The 22,336-nt window shown below is 43.6% G+C and overlaps 1 protein-coding gene across 3 annotated transcripts in view; it reads left to right on the forward strand.

Annotated features, from left to right (window-relative positions):
• The window catches only part of DOCK4 (dedicator of cytokinesis 4), a 1,768,257-nt gene that overhangs the window by 1,022,790 nt on the left and 723,131 nt on the right, over positions 1-22,336 (forward strand). For all 3 annotated transcript variants that reach the window (XM_085653188.1, XM_085653189.1, XM_085653190.1), the window contains exon 27: positions 13,214-13,308. In XM_085653188.1, the coding sequence (XP_085509314.1) occupies positions 13,214-13,308 (95 nt within the window). The remainder of the gene's footprint in view (positions 1-13,213; positions 13,309-22,336) is intronic.

Consider the following 22,336-nt stretch of genomic DNA (forward strand, 5'->3'; position numbering starts at 1 on the left):
ATATTAGGGCATTGAATGGTAGAACCTTGGGGGATAAGGAGGGTGCTTACACCTTCGATAATGGCCGCTCTAAAAGCAGGATTGATTACGTCCTTTGCTGTCTGAGTTTATGGAATTCCATCCTTGATATGGTGGTTGAACCACGAGTAGAGAGTGACCATAATCCCATTTGTGTTACCCATCAGTGGTGGGGGGATACTCCTGCCGTAGTTGAAGCAACAGAATTCAAACTTCCAGGAGTTGTTCCCTCTAATGACATGCATAGGCTTAGGTGGCGGGAGGTGAAGAACAATGACAGTGTCATTTCAACCATTGATGCCGAGTTGGACAGAGTAACCCTGCAGATAGTGGGCGCAATGGCTACCGAAGATGGTGCGTCCCAAGTCACCGGGCTCCATGAGTCTTTTTTTGAGGGAATAAGGAGGTATTTTTTAAAACCACTTAACAAAGGTAAAAAGCTCGCTCCCAAGAGGCTTCGTTGGTATGACGGGGAATGCAGAAAGGCAAGAACTAACTTAGCTATAGCTCTCTCTAGTGGTAACAGGACCTGTGTCCAGCAGGCCAGGCAGCTGTATAAAAAATGCATTGATCAGGCAAAAAAGAACTGGGACGAGCTTTTCTGGCAAGACCTGAAGAGAGCAAATTATGCCAAGGATTCCAGATTATTCTGGAATATTATTAAATGGAATATGGGTGGCCTGCCTGACAGTCCTTTAAATCATGTCACCCAAGAAGAGTGGTTTAACTATTTTAAGCCTCAATATGCATGTAGTCTTTTATATAATCCCCTGGTAACAACACCCTACGTCTTCTATTGCAAAGGTCCTTTTGGTCCTAAAGACGTATTAATAGCCTTGGGTTCAGTAGCTACTGGTCGTGCACCAGGTTCAGATGGGGTTCCGTCGGATGTCTTTCTCCACAATAGAACTTGCTGGAGCAAGTACATTGCATTAGTGGCCAATGCTGTGGCTGAAGGCGCCCCAGTACCAAAATCCTGGGGTGGTGCCATTATTATCCCAGTCTTTAAAAAAGGAGATAAGGCACTTCCATCTAACTACAGACCTATTAGTCTGATAGACACAATCCAGAAGATCATTGGGAGGATGGTCCTGAATTTAATTCTGGATTGGGTAGAGGACAATGGGATCTTATCCCCATTTCAAGCTGGATTCCGTAAATCAATTAGCACAGTTGACCAGGTCTTTCGTTTCATCCAACTACACTGGAAGGTTGTGACTCTGGGGAAAGGCAGTCTCTTTGTTGCTTTTGTAGATCTAAGAGCTGCCTTTGACTTAGTTCCCCGGTCACGGCTGTGGCTCGTTCTTGATAAGTTGGGGCTTCCAGTGGAAGTTCTGACCCTGGTTATGAGATTACACGAGCCTAACTTTGCTAAAATCCAGTGGGGAGGTCCTGGTGATGTTACCCCTGAGTTTCCAGTTGAGCGTGGTGTGCGCCAAGGTTGCACCATGGCCCCCACGCTCTTCTCTTTGTACATTAACGGGATTGTAGAACGCATGCTTAGTGTCACTACTGACGCTCCAAAGTTGGCAGGGGTAGTTACTCCAATTTTGATGTTTGCGGACGACACTCTTATTGTGTCTAAAACACCAAGTGGTCTGCAAAGAGCCCTGTCTGTCTTTGACGACTTTTGTCTTGCACACGGTCTGGAAGTTAATGTGTCAAAGACCAAACTTATGGTTTTTAAGCCACCTCCTAGCTACAGAGCGAGGAAGTTCTCTATGAATGGTCAGCCACTAGAGGAGGTTAATAATTTTATTTACCTAGGTATGCATATAACCAATGATAATAAGTGGAGTAAGCATATCACGATGTCCTCTCTGAAACTCAGACAGTTCACTGGGGTTTTACTCAGTGAGTTTAAAACATCTCTCACTAAGCCAATTAAACCAGTGCTTCAAGTTTATGAGGCTAAGGCTTTAAGCTCTGTGTTGTATGGGGCGGAGCTATGGGGTCTCGACGCGTTAACTACTCTAACGACAGTTGAGAATAAATTTTTCCGTAGCATTACTGGCCTCCCCCAGAGTACTCCTTTGGTTCCCCTCAGATACGATCTAGGTAGGAAGTCCATTTTGGACCTAGCTAAATTCCGTCCGGTCTTATACTGGCGGAGGTTGTGGACTACCCCGTAACTTTCCTCTTATGCCAGCGGGCTTTTGGATGTTATTAAGTCCGATACATTCCATAAGATCGGCTGGTTGAGGAACCTGCGAGCATCCCTGACTGACCTGAGTTTGGAGGGGCTGTGGAGCGACCCAACATCTGCTATATTCCCTTCCAAGAGTTCTCTGAGAACAATCTATTGGGAACACATTGATTATCAGACCTGGAGTAAAGTAAATTGTTCTTGGATGACTAGTTGGTATTTGGAGGTGAAAGTTACACCAGCTCTGGAACCCTACTGGGACCTGATCACCAAACCTAGTGACAGGAAACTGTATTTCCAGTTGAGAGCTGGTTCTCTACCGCTTAGGTCCCTTACAAGCAGGTGGTCAAGTGTGGGCACGGATACATGCCCTGTTTGTGGTTTGCAAACTGAATCAATCGCCCACTTTCTGTTTGTTTGTCCTGCCTATGTCGTTCCAAGACGAGTGTGGTTGTCGCCATTGTGTAAAGTCTTAGGCACCAGGAGTAGTGCTGTTGCCCTAAGGATTTTACGCTCTAATACTTTACCGATTTATTTCTATTGCTCTCGCCAAATACCTGGGTTGGGCATGGTATTTAAGGAATAAAGCTGCCACACATACTTTGTTAGTCACTAACTGAGCTTTTGGTATGCTGGGCAATGGATTCTGTCTTCCTTGTTTTTATACTGTTGTATTTTATATGCTATTTCGCCATCTAGTCGTTCGACTTCCTGTTTAATGCTTTTTTTAACTTTTTAGTATTTATGACTCGATGTATTTTATGGACTTTGCATCTTTTAGTGTGTTTTGTTGTTTGTGTCTTTTATGAAATGCTATTTTCGAATAAAGACTATGATGATGATGGTAGGTATATGAGGTTAAGACTGCATGTGGAAACAGTTGTTTGGGTGAGTGAATGTCTTTATGGGTGTAGTGATGAGTAACTATATTTCTCAATGATACATGTCCAACCAAGTAGAAATATAAAAGGCAGTGTATGTGACAGTTGTTGTATATAAATAAGTATTCATAAGACTCAGTGATTCTATGAGTGACTGTATGGATTACTGTATACATGTAATAGTGATTTTATAACACACTAAGTATGAGTTACTATCTATATGAATAAATGAAGTGGTGTTTGTATAAGTGTGTAGCTGAGTAAATCTAAGTACGATCAATTGGTTGCATAAGTGAGTAGGACGGCTGCATACATGAATAGGATGTATGCTGGTGTGTAATGTTGATGTAGGTGTATAAGTATATTTGATAGTGTGCTATTGATCTGTGTCAGCATGTATGAGTGAATCTCTAGGTAAGTATTTAGATGTGTGTGTAGATCTAGGAATCACTGAGTGGGTTTTTAGAAACTTATATTGGTGTGTCAATGGTTTCAAATATGGTACTCCATATTTTATAATGAATGATGAAAAGTTATACTAGTGTATGATGAGGTGTATCAGATTGTCACATGGATGATGTCATCAGTGATGTCACTGACCATGTCATGAATGATGTAATATGTGACATCAGCAGCAGTGGATTGCGGGCGCGCGAGTTATAGTTAGTAGAACTAACTATAATGAAGGAATTTCAATGGTTTTGTACAAGTGAAATGTCCAGCGAACTATAACACCCCTGAAACCTATGTTTTTTTTCAGTGAATTTCTAAGGTTTTTTTAAATGCTAATTCCTAACTATAACATGTCTGAAACCTATGGTTTTTTCAGTGAATTTCAAAGGTTTTTTAAATGCTAATTCCCAAGTATAACATGTCTGAAACCTATGGTTTTTTCAGTGAATTTCAAAGGCTTTTTAAATGCTAATTGCTAACTATAACATGTCTGAAACCTATGGTTTTTTCAGTGAATTTCAAAGATTTCTTAAATGACAATTTTTAAATGTAATAATAGTTATATTTATTTTTTTGGTACTGATCTCCTACATTTTTTAAAGTATTTATTTTTACATATTTTATTTTTTAAATTACAGTATATATTTTTAATATAAATGGAAAAAAATGTTTTTAAATATTGAAACTAATGTTTTTTTTTTCTTTTATATATTTTATAAAATATATTTATATTATTTTCAAATTTTTTTGGGGAGTCGCGCACCCAATGTGTACCTTCTCGATCACTGCGTGGTACCTAGCCGCCATCTTAGGATTGTTGTGTAGGATCCGCGTAGGATGTGTGATGGGTGCGTATTTTCGTGCGTGATCGCTATGCGACCGGTATGCGACTCCAGGCGCATACGCGATACACACGTATTACTTTATGTGACGCTTGCGCGTGAAAAGCCCCGGGGGGTGACGTTCCCTGGGACTGGGGGGGGCTGTGAGCCCCCCCGTACATAATTTTATAAAGCCCCGCGGCCTCTCTGGGCCCCCCATTCACAAAATATATCGCATCAATTCAAAACCATTATTATTGAAGTCTTAATGCACATTCCTTTTTTCAGTTTTTTCAATTTCATTGTGTAACTTTAAAACACAGTAATCCATTCTGTATACTGCCCAAGTGGGCCAAAAATAATTGCAGTAGTGTTATAATAATGAACTAAATGTTGAATTATCTGCAAAAATTACAACTAAAAAGTGCAAATCCCTAAATAAATAATGAAATTGAAAAAAAAGAAAAAAGGAATGTGCATTAAGACTTCAATAATAATGGTTTTGAATTGATGCGATATATTTGGGGCACATGCCCATATTTACAGAGTTGTCTTACCATACAGTATTATTAAGAGTTATATTTTGACACGCATCACACCTTTCCGTTCGTATTTTCATTCCTGAGTTTTTTAATTTGAGCTCATAAATGTACGCGTAATTTGTATCAATGAAATCAGTAATTCAATTCCTGATTTTTAATGCGGAATAATGTGTCTTCAAGCATGAGTTCATGTTTGTAATGAAGAACTACTAGTCTGTTGTCTTATACACTGCATTTGTAGTCTTTGCACATGTGACACGTAATTGGTGCTTCAAAATGGTGGAAAACTTTACTGCAAACTGTTGGTGAACAAGCCTGCAGGACAGGCGAAACGCGTCCAGCAGCTGATTATTAAAATTGTTTATTGTGGCAAGACATGGCGTCGTCATCCTTTACCTCGGTAACGGCAGTTTAGAGAATTCATACGGATCAAGCTTGGATAATCCGGGCGGACGACACGCCCTTTGATTTGGAGTTGCGGTGGTTGTGACCAAGCGAAAGTGGTTGTTCCTATTATATATATATATATATATATATATATATATATATATATATATATATATATATATATATATATATATTATCTACTGGCGGTCGCCAGTAGATAGTTATAGTTAGGACCGTGTTTCCATTGGAAATCCGCAACATTCTATTTGGAATAACTTTGGCGCCGGTTGACGAATCCTCGTGAAATTTTCAAAATAGGTGGGGCGCTCCGCTCCTACCTTGAAAGTCTTGGGGGGATTCGTCAAGCGGGGGCTGAGAAAAAAGGGGGTCCCAAAACGCGTTTTCCCCATGCAATTTTCCATAGGGACCTTTAGTCCAAGGTACAGCTCGAACGGCTGAACAGAATTACTTGAAATTTGGCAGAGAGGTAGTCCTCAGCTCAGGGAAGTGCCTTTTGCAGGTCTGGTATCAATCTGTTCAGTAGTTCCTGAGAAAATCAAAAGTAAAATCTTATATATATGTGGGCGGAGCCTAACCACACATCTCATCCTGAGATCTGATTGGCTGTCAGCACTTCATCCAAGAAGTGTTGGCAGCCATCTTGGGACCAATATACATGATAGCACCTCATTAAAAAGCATTGCAGTTAATAGAAGGTTTTAAGACTTAAGTTACATTATAAATCATTTGTTGATGGTACCATACTCATTTTAGGAATTGTGGTATGTTCTAAGGTGATTTCACCATGTGAAAAAGCTTTCTGCTGGGATATCATGATTGAGAGAAAAATATTTTCTCATGCTTTTCCCACAGAGGTTTGGAAGGTGATCTATAAGCTAAACTGAGAGCTTATTTTCTGTAAATTCACATTATCTTTCTCAGTCATGTGAGAATGAAGTCTGACATTCTCAGTAAAACATGTACATCCAACAAGGGCAGAGACTGTCAGTTGATTCCTTTGTGTTCTACTGCAGCTTCCCAGAGTGTTCCAAAGAACAACTAGAGCGCTAACAGTCCTACTTATGATAAGCGTATGGCACACCTGAAGCCATCTTGCGTGGATTAAAGTGGTAACTCTTAAAACATTTAATTTAAAAAGGAACAAAATGAGGGGGTCATTTTTCCATAACAAGTATGATTAGTGCTGCAGAAAGAAAAACTAGGGCACATTTTGACTTCTGAAATCCTGTTTTATTTCATTAAAAAATGTTGACATGCAGACTGAAACATGCACTTTCAATACCAGCAGCAGTTTTCCCTGGTGAGCAGTAGCTTTCCTACAGTGATCTAATGAGCAAAAAGAGTGCTAACATTCTGAATTTATGGCAAATGTGTGACACATCTGAATGCCTTCTTGATGGAATCAAAGTAAAAAACTGAAAGTATTTCCTACTGAGGAGACTGCAGTAAATGAGGAAATTAGAAAACTTCATAACAAATAAGTCTCCCAAGATGGCCACCAGAGACAAAAGAGCCCAAATGTAGCCCAAATATCACCCAGATGTAGCCCAAGTATAGCCCAATGACAGAATGTCCCAGAGTGTTCTTAAAAACAACTAGAACGCTTACTGTCTTCATTATGACAAAAGTATGGCACACCTGAAGCCATCTTGATTGGAATAAACTGGTAACACTTAAAACATTTAATTTAAAAAGGAACACAATGAGGGGGTTCATTTTGCAATAGAATTTATGATTAATGCTGAAGAAAGAAAATGAGGGCACATTTTGAGTGACTTCTCAAATCCTCTTCTATTTCATTAAAAAATTCTGACATGCAGACTGAAACATGCACTTTTAATACCAGGAGCAGACTTCCATGGTGAACAGTAGTTTTACTACAGTGATCTAATGAGCAACTAGAGTGCTAACTTTCAGAATTTATGGCAAATGTGTGACATATCTGAATACCTTCATGATGGAATCAAAGTAAAAAACTGAAAGCATTTCCTACTGAGGAGACTGCAGTACATGAGGAAATTAGGAAACTTCATAACAAATAAATCTCCCAAGATGGCCACCGGAGACAAAGGAGCCCAAATGTAGCCCAAAATCACCCAGATGTAGCCCGAATATAGCCCAATGACAGAAGTGTGCAAAACACTTATTATTTTGTGTTTTTGCAGTGTTATATAGTGCAGACTTGTCAGGTATTGGAGTGCTTTACATGAGCATTGGTTACATCACACAAGAACAAATTCATTTTGGTTGTAGACATGGGGAGACTAAGTGATTTGACCAGAATCACAGAATGTCGAGTTGAAGCAGAAACTCCAACCTGGTTCCCCAGTTGCAAAGTCTGCAGTTCTGGAAGTAACACCACATCCTCTCCCCTAAGTGCAACATTTAATCAAGTGGTCAACTGGATAAAAAAACATAAAGATAACAAATAATTTAAAAGTGCTTTATCGCTATTTGAAAACTCAGAAAATATGTCCTTATTTTAGTCTTTTAGAGCACTAACCATAATTTTGATGCCAATAAGACCCTCTCATATATGTAATTTCTAAAGGAAATGCTCTAGGTATTACAGTTTTGATTACATCAAGATGACGTCTGGCGTTCCACACTTTTGTAATAAATATAGAATGTTAGCAATCTAGTTGTTCATTAGGATACTGTTGATAGGCAGAGGCCAGGGGCACGGACTCTGAAAATTGAAGGCAGGTAGGAGGGTGCAAAGGCAACAATTTAACCACACTGAGCAGGCAGGAAGGGCTGTGGCAGCACAACAGACTATGGAGGGCAGTGGAAAGGGGGGCAGGGGCAACAAACCAACAATACAGGACTTGCAAGAGAGGCTGTGGCAATGTAATAGACCATTGTGGGCAGAAGGAAGAGGCAATGGTAGTACAACCATACATGCCAACAGACCCGATTCAGCCAGGAAACGTCCAATGGTTTTAAGCTCAAATGGGCTTTATTTGATCTGTCTCCTGTCTACAATCTCCTCTTTTTCAATGTAACTCAAAGGGGAAAATCAATACCCCAGTTTTTTTTCAAAATCTCCCTCTTACCAAGTTCCAAATGTTCGCAAGTATGGTACATTGGATCATGGAAGGAAATGGGGTAGGGACATGGACTTGGATAACAGAGGACAGGAGGGACATGGAGAGGTGCACCAAACTGACCCTGCAGGGCAAGCATCAGGGTTTGCAGCAGCACAATACACCACACAGGGCATGCGGGACGGGAGTGCAGCACAACAATCCATAGAAAGCAAGAGGGAGGGGACAGGACCATGCACATGGACAACAGAGAACAGAGGGGCAAGAGGCAATGGTAGCTAGCTGACCATAATGGACAGACAGGAGAGAAAGCTGCAGCATAACAGACCATAAAGGGCAGGAGGGACGGATCAGGGGCATTACAATGGAACAGACAAGCCAGGAGGGAGGGAGTAGGGGTCTGCACATGTAAACAGAGGGCTGGGGGCAAGGGGGCAGGGCAGGAGCAGCAAGATAGCCATGGAGGTCAGGCAGGATGGGCACTAGAAGCAAGACACACCATGAAGAGCAACAGTGAGACTGTGATGGCATACACACAGACCATGGAGGGAAGGTGGGAGGGGGTCAGGGGCAGCTAACTGCCCACACAGGGAAGGTGGGAGGGGCCATGGCAGCACAGAAGACCATGCATGGCAAGTGGGAGGGTTAGTGGCAGCACAATGGCTATGATGGGCAAGAAGGAGGGTGCAGGGGCATGCACAAAGGACGATGGAGGATAGAAGGGAGGGTCAGGACCTGTGCACAGACAAGAAAGTTCAGGGGAAGGGGCCTCACAACAGACCGCATGGGGCAGGCAGGAGGAGCAGTTACAGCACAACAGACCAGGGAGGGCAGAAGGGTGTGGCAGTACAATGGACCATGTAGGACAGGAAGAAGAGGATAGGGGCATGGCATGTGGACAGGCAGGGTGGAGGTGGCAGGGACAGGTTACAGTCATCTGACAATGCTAGGCAGGTGGGAGGGGAACACTCAGAGTAGATAGCAGTGGCAGGTCCATGGAACATGGTGGGCAAAAAGGATGGAGCAGGGGCATGCACAAAGACATCGGAGGGCAGGGGGAAGGAGAATAGGGGCAGCAAGCTAAGCACAGAGTTTAAGCAGGAGGTCAATGATGGGGCATAGAATTGGGCAATGGAGGGCAGGAGGAGGGGACTGGTACATCATACTAAATTGAGGGCAGTGGCAGCACATCAGACCATGCATGGCAGGAGGGAGGAGGCTAGTCCATGGATTCACACAAAAGAGGATAGGGAGGAAGGGGATGGGGCAGCAAGCTAACTGTTCAGAGAAGGCGGGTATTAGTAACTTTATTGTTTTTAAAACGTGTGTCTGTGCGAACTACTTAAAATATGAACAAGTATGCAGCATAATCTCCCTTTTATTCAGGAAGAAGAGGACGTTTGTGACTGTGACTCCGGGGTCACTTGGCAGAAACACCCCCTGACCCTCCACCCCCTATCGCAAAATGTAATGCCCGTGAAAAGGGTAGGTGAACACAGTGTTATATAGAACATAGTCCTGAGAGCACGATTGAAAATGAAAACTAGATATAGTGTATGGTATAAACTATGCACCAAAAAGTGTGATATAAGATGAACCGGGCGTGAAATATAATATGCAATACATTGTGCGCAATGACAGATTCATTGGAGAGCGCGAGATAGCACAGGCACTAGCGCGTGCTATGCGATGTGCGCCTTGGAGTGTAATATGCACAGGGCAGTGTTGTGTAACCTAACTAGTCTCTAAAGTTGTAATATAAAATATGTGCTGGGGAGTGTAACGTTGCATATGCACTGTGACAAAGATATGGATCCCAGATTGTAATATGTATGGCATAGCACTGTGCATTATAACATAGGCATCGAGGAAGGCACGTTAGATGGGGCAATATAACCCGTGCGAAGACAAGTGTGGCATGACATATTCACGGGGTGGTGTTACAGTGCACATGGGCTAGAGAGTGTCATAGCATATGCACTAGCTGGTGGAATACAACACAGAGGTGTGTGGCACTCGGCAGGCAATGGTGGGTGTAACACAGCATTGGGCTCTGCCAGGAGCGCGCTGTGACTCTCAAGTGATGTTCGTCCCCTTTCCAGAGAGTAAAATAAAAAGTATTACACATCCGGCAGTGGATGTGTGTTTTATTAACAGTGAGGGGGGTTTCTTACATAGTTTTGGTCGAATTTTTGTCGAATCCCCTTTGAATGGCTTGGTGTGCATGTGTATTAAATGTGCCCGTCAATAGCTACCCATGTTTGTATAAATAAACGACAAGGGTGTCTACCGGGATTAGGCACGGTAGGGCATCAGACATGTCAGAGCTTCGCTAGTGGCGTAAAAACATTCCACGTGGATTCATTGTATGCATAGTCGCCTTTTAATGAATATCACTCAAATCGTCATGGTGATAGGTACGTACGGTTTGTCCAGCATGTCCTAGGTGTGTCTATAAATATATATTTTTTAAAAATAATAAAAAACAGTGGCCAGCCCTGGGGATTGGGGTCAAAAAATATAATAAGGAGGCAGGCCCTGGGGGATGGAGTCATCAGGGCCAATAAATTAGAATAAGAAGGAAAACCACACAGCCCCCCTTCTTAAAAAATTAAAATAAATAAAAGACTGGCATCGTGCCGGAGGCCACGCCCCCTCCTTGCAGCACTCTGCAAACGCGCCCCCTGGCGAGTTGTAAGTTGGGGAATTAATTCCTCTTCAATACTGAGGGTCCCTGAGGGCCAACTAGCCCAACAGGCATTTCCAGTATGCGTCAGGGAGCTGCGCTGCAGACAGGTGTTCTGAGGCCAAGACCCTTTTTACACCTCTCTGCAACGCAGCTCTGTGGCGCTTACTGGAGGTACCTAGTGGTCTAGTTTGACCCTAGGGACCCTTAGGATTCAAGGGGACTTAATCTCTCAACTTAGAAAAGCCACAGGGCGCAAACACGCACTATGGCACGTTTTAAATTGGGGATATAATTTCCCTTCAATACTGAGGGCCCCTGGGGGCTAACTACCCCACCAAGTGCTTCCAGTAAGCGCCACTGAGCTGCATTGCAGAGAGGTGGTCCAGGCTGTGCCACTTTTTACACCTCTCTGCAACGCAGCTCTGTGGCACTTACTGGAGGTACCTAGTGGGCTAGTTGGACCCTAGGGCCCCTCAGGATTCAAATGAACTTGATCTCCAACTAAAAACGGACACAGGGCGTGTTTACACAGTGGTGAAGGGAGGGGACGGGGCCTGAGTTAACGTGTGCAAAAACGCCCTGTGGCCTGTTTTAAGAGGTAGTTTTAATCCCCCTGCCCTATTATATACTAATGGCTTACAGAGGAGGTCATGCTAATCACAGGGGGACCCCAACGCATAATGTTCCCTAGTGTATGTAGGTGTTGTCACTGTATTCTAAGTGTCTTTTAACATAGCACTGGCTCTAGGACTGGTTAGTCAGACTCAGTTACCACCAGTATCCGTATGAAAAAGTTGAGGGTACAGGATGATTGTGCAGCAAGGATTCTTTCTGCTCTTCTTTTTGTTCTTCCTGCACTTTTCTTCGTCTTTGAGGACTTCTGTTGCTTCTTTCTGCACTTCTTTTTTTTCTTTCTGTGCATTTTTTCTTCTTTCTTCACATGTCCTATCTCTGTAGGCATAGATCCAAATTTACTTTGAACCCGTTGCCCAGTGAGACCTGACTCTCAGAAATAAAAAACTGAATTGTTATATCATATGCTTTCTGAAGTGGTCTAGGTGGGGATTGCGTGGTCCAAGTTAGAGTACTACGTCTGAAGGCCACTAGGCTTGCGTACCATTGTGCAGAACTACAATTGCCATTTATCGTCTGCAAGAGGCAGTAGTTTACAGTTGGTGATATTGGTTCTGGCTCTTAAGGGTTAACCCATTTGGTATCCATAGAGAAATATCATTTTTTTTTCAATGCATAAAGTGCCACTTGATTACAAAATGATCCTAGATTCATAAAATAAAGGAGTTAGTCTCTCACCAAATGTGTCCATCGATGCTGCATGTTACTCAGCTACTGTCCCTGACTCATTGCACTCTAGCCTCAAGGGGATGTTTTTACCGATTGTAGTGCAAAACTTCATTGAGACGTTTTCTTAGCTGCTCTTGCTTCTCTAAACTGGCACGGTGTTCTCAAGGTGCATGATTAACCTCTTACCACTCAAGCTGCCTGCATCCTCGTATTGCAATATGGAGAGCAATCTTTGAGAGGGGTTTATATGCTCTTTGCTGTTCCAAGATGGCTCAAATAATTTTAAGTCTCAAAATTATCTTTTTATAGAGGTCTGTCGCGATCTTAGATGTGGCACCTCATTGAGTATAGCATCGCTGCAGAAACTAACATTAACCTAAATGGTACGCCAAGTAGTAAATCCAACATTATCCTGCAACCTACATTACTTCATCCCTAAACATATATTGCTTCCATTTGGCTACCAGATGTGTCCAGCCATTTGACTCATAAGTGGTAGTCATGATTAATACCTTTGTGGTGTTCACTGAACATTAGGACCTTGCTTCTGAGTCTTTAGTAAATGGTTATATGAAGCAGTAAGTCAAAAACAATACCTGTCCTATAGGGAGCCAGGAACACTGTAATAGGATACGGGCGATTGGTGCTTTCTTTAGTGTTGGGCTCTAGACTAATGGCTTACTGGGTACGGGCACATGCCTGTGGTATCACTAGATCAACCTTTGGCATATTATCCTGAGCCATACTCAAAAATGACATTATGACCTTGCTCTGGAAATGGAGGTTCAAAGCCATGATAACAGCTTTTAGGATGTACATGTGAAGAATAATTTTGCATTGTGTGTCATTGAATATATAGACTTTTGAGAAGAGAGTGTGTTGACACGTGTTTCATTTCCATCACAGGATTTCCTGTTGCAGATTTTTACAGTATTTCGAATACTTATAAGACCAGAGATGTTTCCAAAAGACTGGACTGTGATGCGTTTGGTCGCCAACAAGTAAGAAATATACAATATCAGCTAAATATATAACAATGATTGGCAGTTGTTTGAAGTTGAAAAATCAGTACTGTGAAATTTTTGGCAACTGATGTAAAATGTCTGTTTTACTTGTTTCCTCTTACAATAACAATTTTATTAGGGTCATATTTTTTGTTTCTAAAGTACATATTCTTAATTCAGAATAATACAAGTGAACCACACTGAGTGCCAAACAGTATGCAAAAAAAGAAACGCAACAAGTTGGAGAGTTTTTTTAGCCTGTTTGCAAGCTTCACTCAATTTCATCCTTCTAATTATGTTATCGTGTTGTCTATTTGTATATAAGTCCTTTATTTTTTTTATTTTTCAACCGAATGAGGCTCTCTTTGGCCTGTTGCTGGAGCTACAGAAATAAAGGCTGCAGATATCTTATTCCATATCCTTAAAAATCCTTTTGTCTTTTTCATACCTATTGCACGCTCTCTTAAACATGAGTTTATCTATTTTCTGCTCAGATTGTATTACCAAGGAATAGCAACAGAAAGTGTTTCACAGGTTCAGGAACTGACATAGAACAGACCTTTTCAGAGAGGCATTTCTCCGTTCAATGCTTTTCTAGTACCTACATGTCACTTTTTCCCTTCTAATAATGACCATAGTGTGGCTCAACACCCATATTATGTTATTATTCCATGTGTTTTTTGTTAAGTATAGTCTTGAGTGCCATATTTCCACTGTGCTCAAAACTTCCTCTTGGCCATCACACATTTGTGATCTGACAGACTCAACAATTTCTCTGTAACTTTGTGTATGTATGCACTTGTGTATCTATATATCAATGTATGTATTGTTTGTATAGCACAGTGCTTGCAAAGCAGTGTAGTGCTGTACAGGTTCAGAGGCACAAAGTATGGTGTACAAGTGATTGGAGAGATAGCTGGTGTCTTGGAGCAGATGTGTACTTATACTGAATCATGAATTCATTTTCTTCTAAGAGATATGTCTTCAGAGCGGTCTTAAGTTGGAGAAGGGTTGTGGCAGTCCTGATGGACCTGAGGATCTCTTTACAGATTTGTGGCATTCTTGATGGATATGGCTGTTGGAGGGTTTATTGAGCGGGGCGAGGGTGTTGTCTGGGTCGGTGGATGGGATCTGGGCGAGGGTGGTGGTCCGTTGTTCTTCGGTGACTTTGCTGCAGCAGTGGCGGGGCAGCTGTTGGGTGCGGTGATGCGTGGTGGGATTCTTGTAGGTGAAATGGATGCATCGGTGATCGGTCCAGTGGAGTTCGGTGGTGTGGTCAAAGGAGACGTGGGGGCTTGTGGAGAAGATAGGGTCAAGCGTGTGGCCGGTGGCGTGGATGGGAGCGGTGACGAGTTGACTTAGGCCGAGGTTGGCGAGGTTGGCGATCAGGGTGGCGGAGTTGGCGTCGTTGTTGTTCTCTAGGTGGAAGTTCAGGTCCCTGCGGAGGATGTAGTCTGTGGAGGCGAGTGTGTGGGTGCTGACAAGGTCGGCGATGGAGTCGCTGAACAGTGGCCGGGGCCCGGGGGGTCTGTAGACGAGGGTTCCTCTGAGGGTGGTGTTGGGGTCGGTGTGGATCCGGAAGTGCAGGTGTTCGGCGGTGCTGATGGTGTCGTCTGCGTGGGTGGAGACCTTGAGGGTGGACTTGTGTACGATGGCTATTCCTCCTCCAAATCCGTTGGTACGGTCTCTGTGGAAGATCTTGTAGCCATCCAGGATGGCTATGGCGATGTCGGGTGCCGAGGAGTCGTTCCACCAGGTCTTGGTCAGGAAGGCAACGTCTGGGGCGGAGGTGTCGAGTAGGTCCCAGAGCTCTACGGCGTGTTTGCGTGCGGAGCGTGTGTTTAGGAGTATGCAGCGGAGGTGGTTGGGTCCGGTCCTTGGTGGTTTGGTGGTTCTGTCGCAGGTGCGGCAGGAGAAAGGTCCGTGGGTGCGATTCGGTGCGGCCTGGGGGCAGGTGTGGTCTCGCCCGGTGTTGAGGGCGTGGAGGGTGTTGGCGTCGTATCGGAGTCTGGCGTCGTGGCGGTCGTGGGGTCCAGGCGTTCTGGCTCTGGGCGTGGTCCAGGCTCGGACGGTCGCAGACGGACTTGCCTTAGGTGCGCCTTGGGCGCACCTTTGGCGCGGCCGCCCAGCGGCCTCCATAAGAAGGGGAGGTGAGAGGGGAGAAATGGCGAATGAGCGCGAGGGGTGCGGGGCCGCAGGGGACGCAGTGGCGGGAAACGGCGAAGGAGACTCAGGCAAGGGGGCGGGTCCGCAGCGCCCGCAGCGGCAGGAGAGCAAGTGGCAGGGGCGACGAGGGGAACAAGGCACAGGTGTTAAAAGACCAATAAGCAGGGCAGAGACAGTACAAGGGAACAAGGTACAGGGGTCCAAATACCAATAAGCAGGGCAGAGACAGTACAAGGGAACAAGGTACAGGGGTCAAAATGACAACAAGCAGGGCGGAGACAGTACAGTACAGAACAGTACAAGCAGGTGACAGGCAGGCAGAAACAGATCAGAGAACCTTCCCAGCAGCAGCAATCAGCTGGGAACAACACGGGCACAGTCAGGTGGAGCAGCGCGGTGTGGGGAGCGACTGCCCTGGCAACGAGGTCAAGGGGTCGCACAATACAACAGAATATAACCCAATTATATGGTATATTCTACACCAGTTATGTGTATCAGCCTCCCTAAATATTTTATCTGTCTATGATATCTTTTTCTGACAGAACAAAACCAAGGGGTGCAGTTCCTCTGGGAGGGAGGGGGGAGAGCGATTAGTCTCTATATAATGCCCTCACACACCTAGCAAGGTGTCATGCTTCATCATAGGGCTGTGCTCCTCGTCGGGCCGGCGCTGCAATGCCCGACGGGCTCCCGCGAAGGGGCTCTTTATCGGAGTTCTTTTTAAGAGACAGCCGTATGGGTGCGTGGGGGTCAGTGCAACAAGTGTAGTGAGTGGTGGTGTAGTGAGTTAAAATAGGTATGGTATTACCAGGCAATGTGTCAATTTATTCTGATGGTATACCAGCCTAAGTAAAAAATATATATAAGTGATCCCAAAGGGATTATGATGATCCCTAGGGAACTCAAACGGTCAACATGTTTCTTGCTCTATGCCCAAAAGGGTCGGTGGCAATTCATCAGGACCATTGTGAGAAAGTGCTCAAAGAAAAATGTGGAAACTCTACTACATAATTCGTGATGCAGAAATTGTCAATACATCACCATGCAATCCAATGGGGTCCCTAAAGGAAGTGGACCCGTTGTTGCAGTACCTGGAAAAGAAAGGGGAGAAGGGGGGGGAAAGGACAACACAGATACATGAAACATGATTCACAAAAGTTCAGGGCTCCTGAAGGGAACCGTGCGTATGTTGTGGCCGCCAATGGAAGTGCTCACACAGTGACCCAACCAGAGTCATATCTAATATATACAAGTGTTTATAAGAAAAGTGAAAGGTGCAGATGCCTGGCGATATTGAGAAGTGGAACAAATTGTGAAGTGCTGGCACAGGGAGTTGCCAGGTGTTGGGCTTGCTTTGCGAAACTGCAAACGTGTGCCTTCGTGCACACAGAAACAAAGTTGTGCCGCGAGTATCTGGTGCGTTGCACATGCTCCGAAGTAAAAGAGTAAGGCGTGGTATTATATTCAGGTGGACCGCCTTAAAGAAGTGAACACTCGCACTAATGTTGGGAGGTTTTCGAGGTGACTATAGGTGTGCCTTACGTCACTAGATGCGTGCGATTGAGTGCACACTGTGCAGAAAATACGTCGCAAATTATATGCTGGGTGCTACACATGCTCCGCCGCGAGGGGGTCAAGCGTAGTAATATGTTTCTAGGGGAATACCCTTCAAAGTAATACTCGCGCTAATGTGGGGGGACAATAATCACGGCAAAAAACTATTTCGAAAGAAGACCGCCGCGCCCGGCTCGTGCGTCTGTCAATCTTAACGAGAGTGGTGCAGAATGGACTCACCCCTATTTGGGAAATAACTTTCCGTACGGGTTCGCCTGGCGGCCAGGGAGCGCCTGTCCTAAAAAAATGATATACAAGGATAGTATGTCGTACCTGGCGATTCAAAGTTAGCTATAAAAGAACCCAGGGATGGAGGCATACTTACAAAGTGTCGGCGCGTTCGCTGCCGGATACCTACTGCGGCTCAGGCTTCCGTAACGCACTGCTGTGCGTGTGTGGTTAATAACGGAAGTGAGCAGACGTAGCCACAGTGAACGACTAGTCCGCGATTAACGGCCGCCATGATGGGAGTGAAAAATAACTTTATTGTTCATCGTGGGCGGAAATGGACCGCTGGCCCAGTTTGGAATTCGAGCGTGATAGGGAAAAAGTATATGAGAGAAATGGGTGATTATTATATGTTATAAAGTAACAAGTGGTTTAGTATCCCCTGGGCAGACATCGAGATAGATTCTGTCGCTACAATGATGGCAAAAATTGTGATTATTAAAGGGGTTTATATGTATTCTCTGCCTATGAGGCTGACAGGTCAAAAAAGAGGAATGTATGTTGGAACAGACTTACGGACCGCCTGGCCCATCGGGCATGGTTTCGGTAATCCCCAAAAATCGCTGTTGCTTGTCGCAATTATTTGCAAAACCCAAGTCACCGCCCTGAGTGGATATGCCCAATATAGAACTCTTAACACCAGATGTTCATGTGTTGTTGAGAGTGGCCCACGGTATATCATCGTTGAGGCCGTTGGTATGGCTCGAGATTCTAAAAATCCACTGTTGTTCTTTGCGGAAGAGGGCTTCCTTACTGATTGTTGGAAAGGCTTGAAGGACTGTCCATGAAAGGTCATTGGCAGTATGATTGGCTTCCAAGAAATGTGTGCACATTTTCGTGCTGATCTTTTTGCATCTAATGTTACTTCGATGTTCAGAGATCCTGATCTTTATTGGACGTGTCGTCATGCCAATGTACATTAGCTCACAAGGGCACTGGATTAGATAAATGCAGTTGCGAGTGTTACAATTGGTGTGGGTTCTTTGTTGCCAATTCAGAGTTTCCGAGAAGGTTACAGATTTACTCGTTTTTGTTAGGTTACAAGCAGTGCATTGTCCGCATGGATAGTGGCCTGTCACAGGCGGAAGTCCCCACAGTCTTTGCTCAGCTCGAGGCGCTGGTTTGGGTCTGGTGCTGATGAGCATAGTTTTCAAATTGTTAGTTCTTTTGAAAGCAAAACGTGGTTTTGGAGCTTGCCAGCCTCCTACCGATAGAAGTTTCCAATGCCTTTTGATTATTTTTTGGAAGGTGTTAGATTCTGGAGTGAAGGTGCTAACACAAGTGATTAAGTCATTTTTCATTCTTTCTGTGGATCCCTGTTGGTATTGCGCGCCCTTTTGTAGGCCGTTTGTGTTAAACTTGCCGGATATTCTCTGCGGGCTAGGTGGTCAGTAAGTTCGTGTGCCTGCAATTTGAAATCCTCCAGTGCACTACAATTACGACGTAATCTGAGGTATTGCCCGTATGGCAGGTTGTTTCGTAAAGCCTTGGGGTGAAAACTACTAAAGAGTAGTGGACTATGGCTGTCAGTTGGCTTTTTATAAGTTTTTGTGGTCAACCCCGTAGTGCTTTTTTGAATAAGCAAATCCAGGAACGGCAGTTCAAGTACGGAGGAGTTAGCTGTGAAACGCAAGTAAGGGTTAAGGGAATTGACCCATGTTACAAAAGAAGGGATGGAGTTTAGATCCCCTTTCCAAAAAATGAGTATATCGTCAATATACCTCCGCCAAAGGGTGATGTTACCCTGGTAGATGTTGGTCTCACAAAGGATGTGGTTGGCCTCAAAATGAGCCATGTAGAGGCATGCCAGGCTGGGAGCAAAGGTGCTCCCCATCGAAGTGCCCTGGACTTGATGGTACATCCGATCTTCAAATTGGAAATAGTTTTTGGTTAGGGCAATCTCTGCACACTCCATAATAAAGGAGACTGGGGTGGGTGAGTTCCATGTTTGTGCTCGTAGTAATTCTTCCACAACATCCAAGGTGGCCCTCTGCGGGATGTTGGTGTAGAGGGCCTCTACATCCAAAGTGACCAAAACATCCACTCTACTGCCCGTTTCGTTAGTTTGTTTAATGATATTGAGGACGTCCCTGGTATCTAGGAGAAAAGTTGGCGTTTTCTGTACCAGAGGGCGTAAAAAGTGGTCGCAGAACCGCGAGAGGGGTTCCAGTACCGAGTTGATGCCTGACACAATTGGCCTCCCAGGTGGGGGCAGGACACCTTTGTGGATTTTGGGTAATGTGTAAAAATAAGGTATCCTAGGATCCTTATTTGTCAGGAATTCCGACTCATTTTTTGAAATCCAGCCCTGTGCTAAGGCATTGGTCACTAATGTTCTGATAGTAATGACCAGTTTGTTGGTTGGATCTTCTTTAATTTGTTGGTAGTACCTTGTGTCACTTAGTTGTCTTAGGCATTCTGTTCTGTAATCAGGGGTGGACATAATCACTATGGCTCCCCCCTTGTCAGCCTCTTTGATGGTTTTCTGACACTCTTTCTAAATATAGAAATCCAATTTTTCCAGTCTGACAATAATACAGTTTAAGCTGCTTCAATGGCTAGTACATAAAATTGCATCTCTTAGAAATGTAAGATCCCGTAGGAAGATCAGATGCTCCTTTTAGAGTCAGTCATTAGCCACTGGCCTTGGGTCTTGTGATTGACTGAAATATTCCACTTTTATAGTGCTCACCTCCCAGGGATCTCTTAATGCCACTTCTAAACTGGAGAATTTCTTAGCAATCTGAAGTATGAGAAAATTATCTTTTTGTGATAATATCAAGAAATATCATAAATCATTGTCACATTTTGTCGGGATTCTCTTTGGGTACAACTCTGACTAGTAACAGAAAGTAAATCTTAATTTGAAATTTGCTGGCCTTCATATAAAACTTTGAACAAATTGAATTGAGTCTGTTTACTTCTCTGACCACCTACACTAAAAACGGTATCTTTTGAAGCATTACTACCAAATTAACATTTCCATCTACATTTATTTTGGTTGATTGATTCTCAAGGATTACATGATATTTATTTTCTGTGTGTGGAGCTCCTATGTATTGACCAAGTAAAAGGAAATATAGACCCCAAAAATATCTATCTATCTATTCTTATTTTTATGACCTCTCTTCGGAAAATGCCTAGTAATGTGAAACATGACATGGCCAAGCCTGTCTTCAGAAAGACCCTTTGAATAATGGATAATTGATTATATTATTTGGGGCAGATACAAATTTAGATCTACCCATTAGAGATTGAAGGGCAGCATTTACCTGCTAAACGTAGTTCATGTGGACAAAAAGTGATGTGCCATACATTTTTTGGAAGGCTCCATGCAGAATTGTACTCTGTCCAATGGTGTTGCAATTATTAATATAGTTTTACTGACTTAATTTTGGAGTGGCAGTTCATAGCACATCCCAGATGTAGGTCTATTTATTTTTTACATATAATTATATCTATATATATATATCAACAAATACATTTGTAGTTCCTTCAAATATAATTGTCAGATAGAGCTTTAGTACACCTCACAAAGCCCAAATTCAAAACAAGCATTTGTTTGTTTCTTTTTTTGTAGTTTTTTTTAATGAATTGTGTGACTTTATGTAAGCATGAAAAAGAGGGGGGACTGGGAGCAGAAGGAAAGAGAGGTCCAGACCCCGAGTTCCCAAGACTAACATTATAATCACTGGAGGGTGACTGTTCCTAAAGAGAGTTAAAAGCAGGCCTATTTGGTCGCTAGAAGGACTAGTGAAAGGGACTATGTCCCAGACGAGGTTGTATGAAAGATATTATTAAGGCAGGGGAATTCCTCCTTTTAGAAAAAGTGCCCTCACACACCCATGCGAGTGTCATGCTTCATCATCGGACGTTGCTCCTTGTGGGGTGGCACTGCTGTTCCCCACAGGCCCCGCGAGAGGGCTCTTTATCGGAGTTCTTTTATTGGAGAAACACCGCAGTGGTGAGTGTAGGTGTGTGGGGGGGAGAGAGTGCCTGAATAAAAAAATACTGCACTGGTACCCTAAAAAACTTTATTCAGGGGTCCGTGTAGTATGGTTAAAATAGGTGACAAGAGAAGGCCTCTTGATCTAGTTTTTCAGAGGAGTGAGTATTTTCCTTCTGCTCAGTCAAAGTGGTAGTGATAGTGAAAGGTGGGCCAGTTAGGTCGACATGTTTCACGCCTTAAAGAGGTCCCTAATGGATCCTTTTTTGCGTTTCATCAGGACCGTGCATATAGTGAAAGAAGTGGAAAATAGGGGACACTCAGTACTCCCTAGGGTACCTATATTCAGGTATTTGTCAGGGCCTCATTGCACCCATAGTGGAACGCCCACTTAGAGTACCTAAATCCAACCACAACGAGTGGTAGAGGTTGGCCCCATCGGCGTGGAGTGCGGAATGAAGAGGACTACGGAGCCTCTCAGGAACGCAGCGTTTTACCTGCCCTCCGTTGTAGCAAAAGTATGGTAGCTGGATCCCTTTGTTAAATAGACTGCATTGGCAAAGTTATGCTGTCCCTTCAAAGAAAAGAGTTACGAAAACGAAACAGAAGATGGAGTTTATGACATATACATTGTAGGTGGTAAAGTGAAAGGTCTACAAAGCAAAATATTGCATAGTTTTCACATGGGGCCAGTAGTTTCATTGCATATTTAAGAAAAGGATATTTGTATTCATATCTTTACTTTGTGAACAAAAAAGCTGTAAATCCAACACCATGGAATCGTAATAGCAAAGAAAAACAAATGAACATTTAAAGATGATTAATGAAGAGCCTTCTCTTTATGACATGCTAAGAGATCTAGAGTGGTTCCTCCTAAAAACAAAACATACCTCCGCAATTACAACATGCTTGTGTCAGCAAAGTAAATACTGTAAATAAAATACATTGACCTATAAAGATAAACTGCAGGTCGATCATATCTGCAGTCTAACAAACGGACTACCTCATGCCCAATCACTAAAGACGAGTTGGAATACAAAATTGTTCAAAATGGCATGACCTTGATGAACA

The sequence above is a fragment of the Triturus cristatus genome, chromosome 4_1 (assembly GCF_964204655.1).
Source record: "Triturus cristatus chromosome 4_1, aTriCri1.1, whole genome shotgun sequence".
Classification (NCBI taxonomy): Eukaryota; Metazoa; Chordata; class Amphibia; order Caudata; family Salamandridae; genus Triturus; species Triturus cristatus.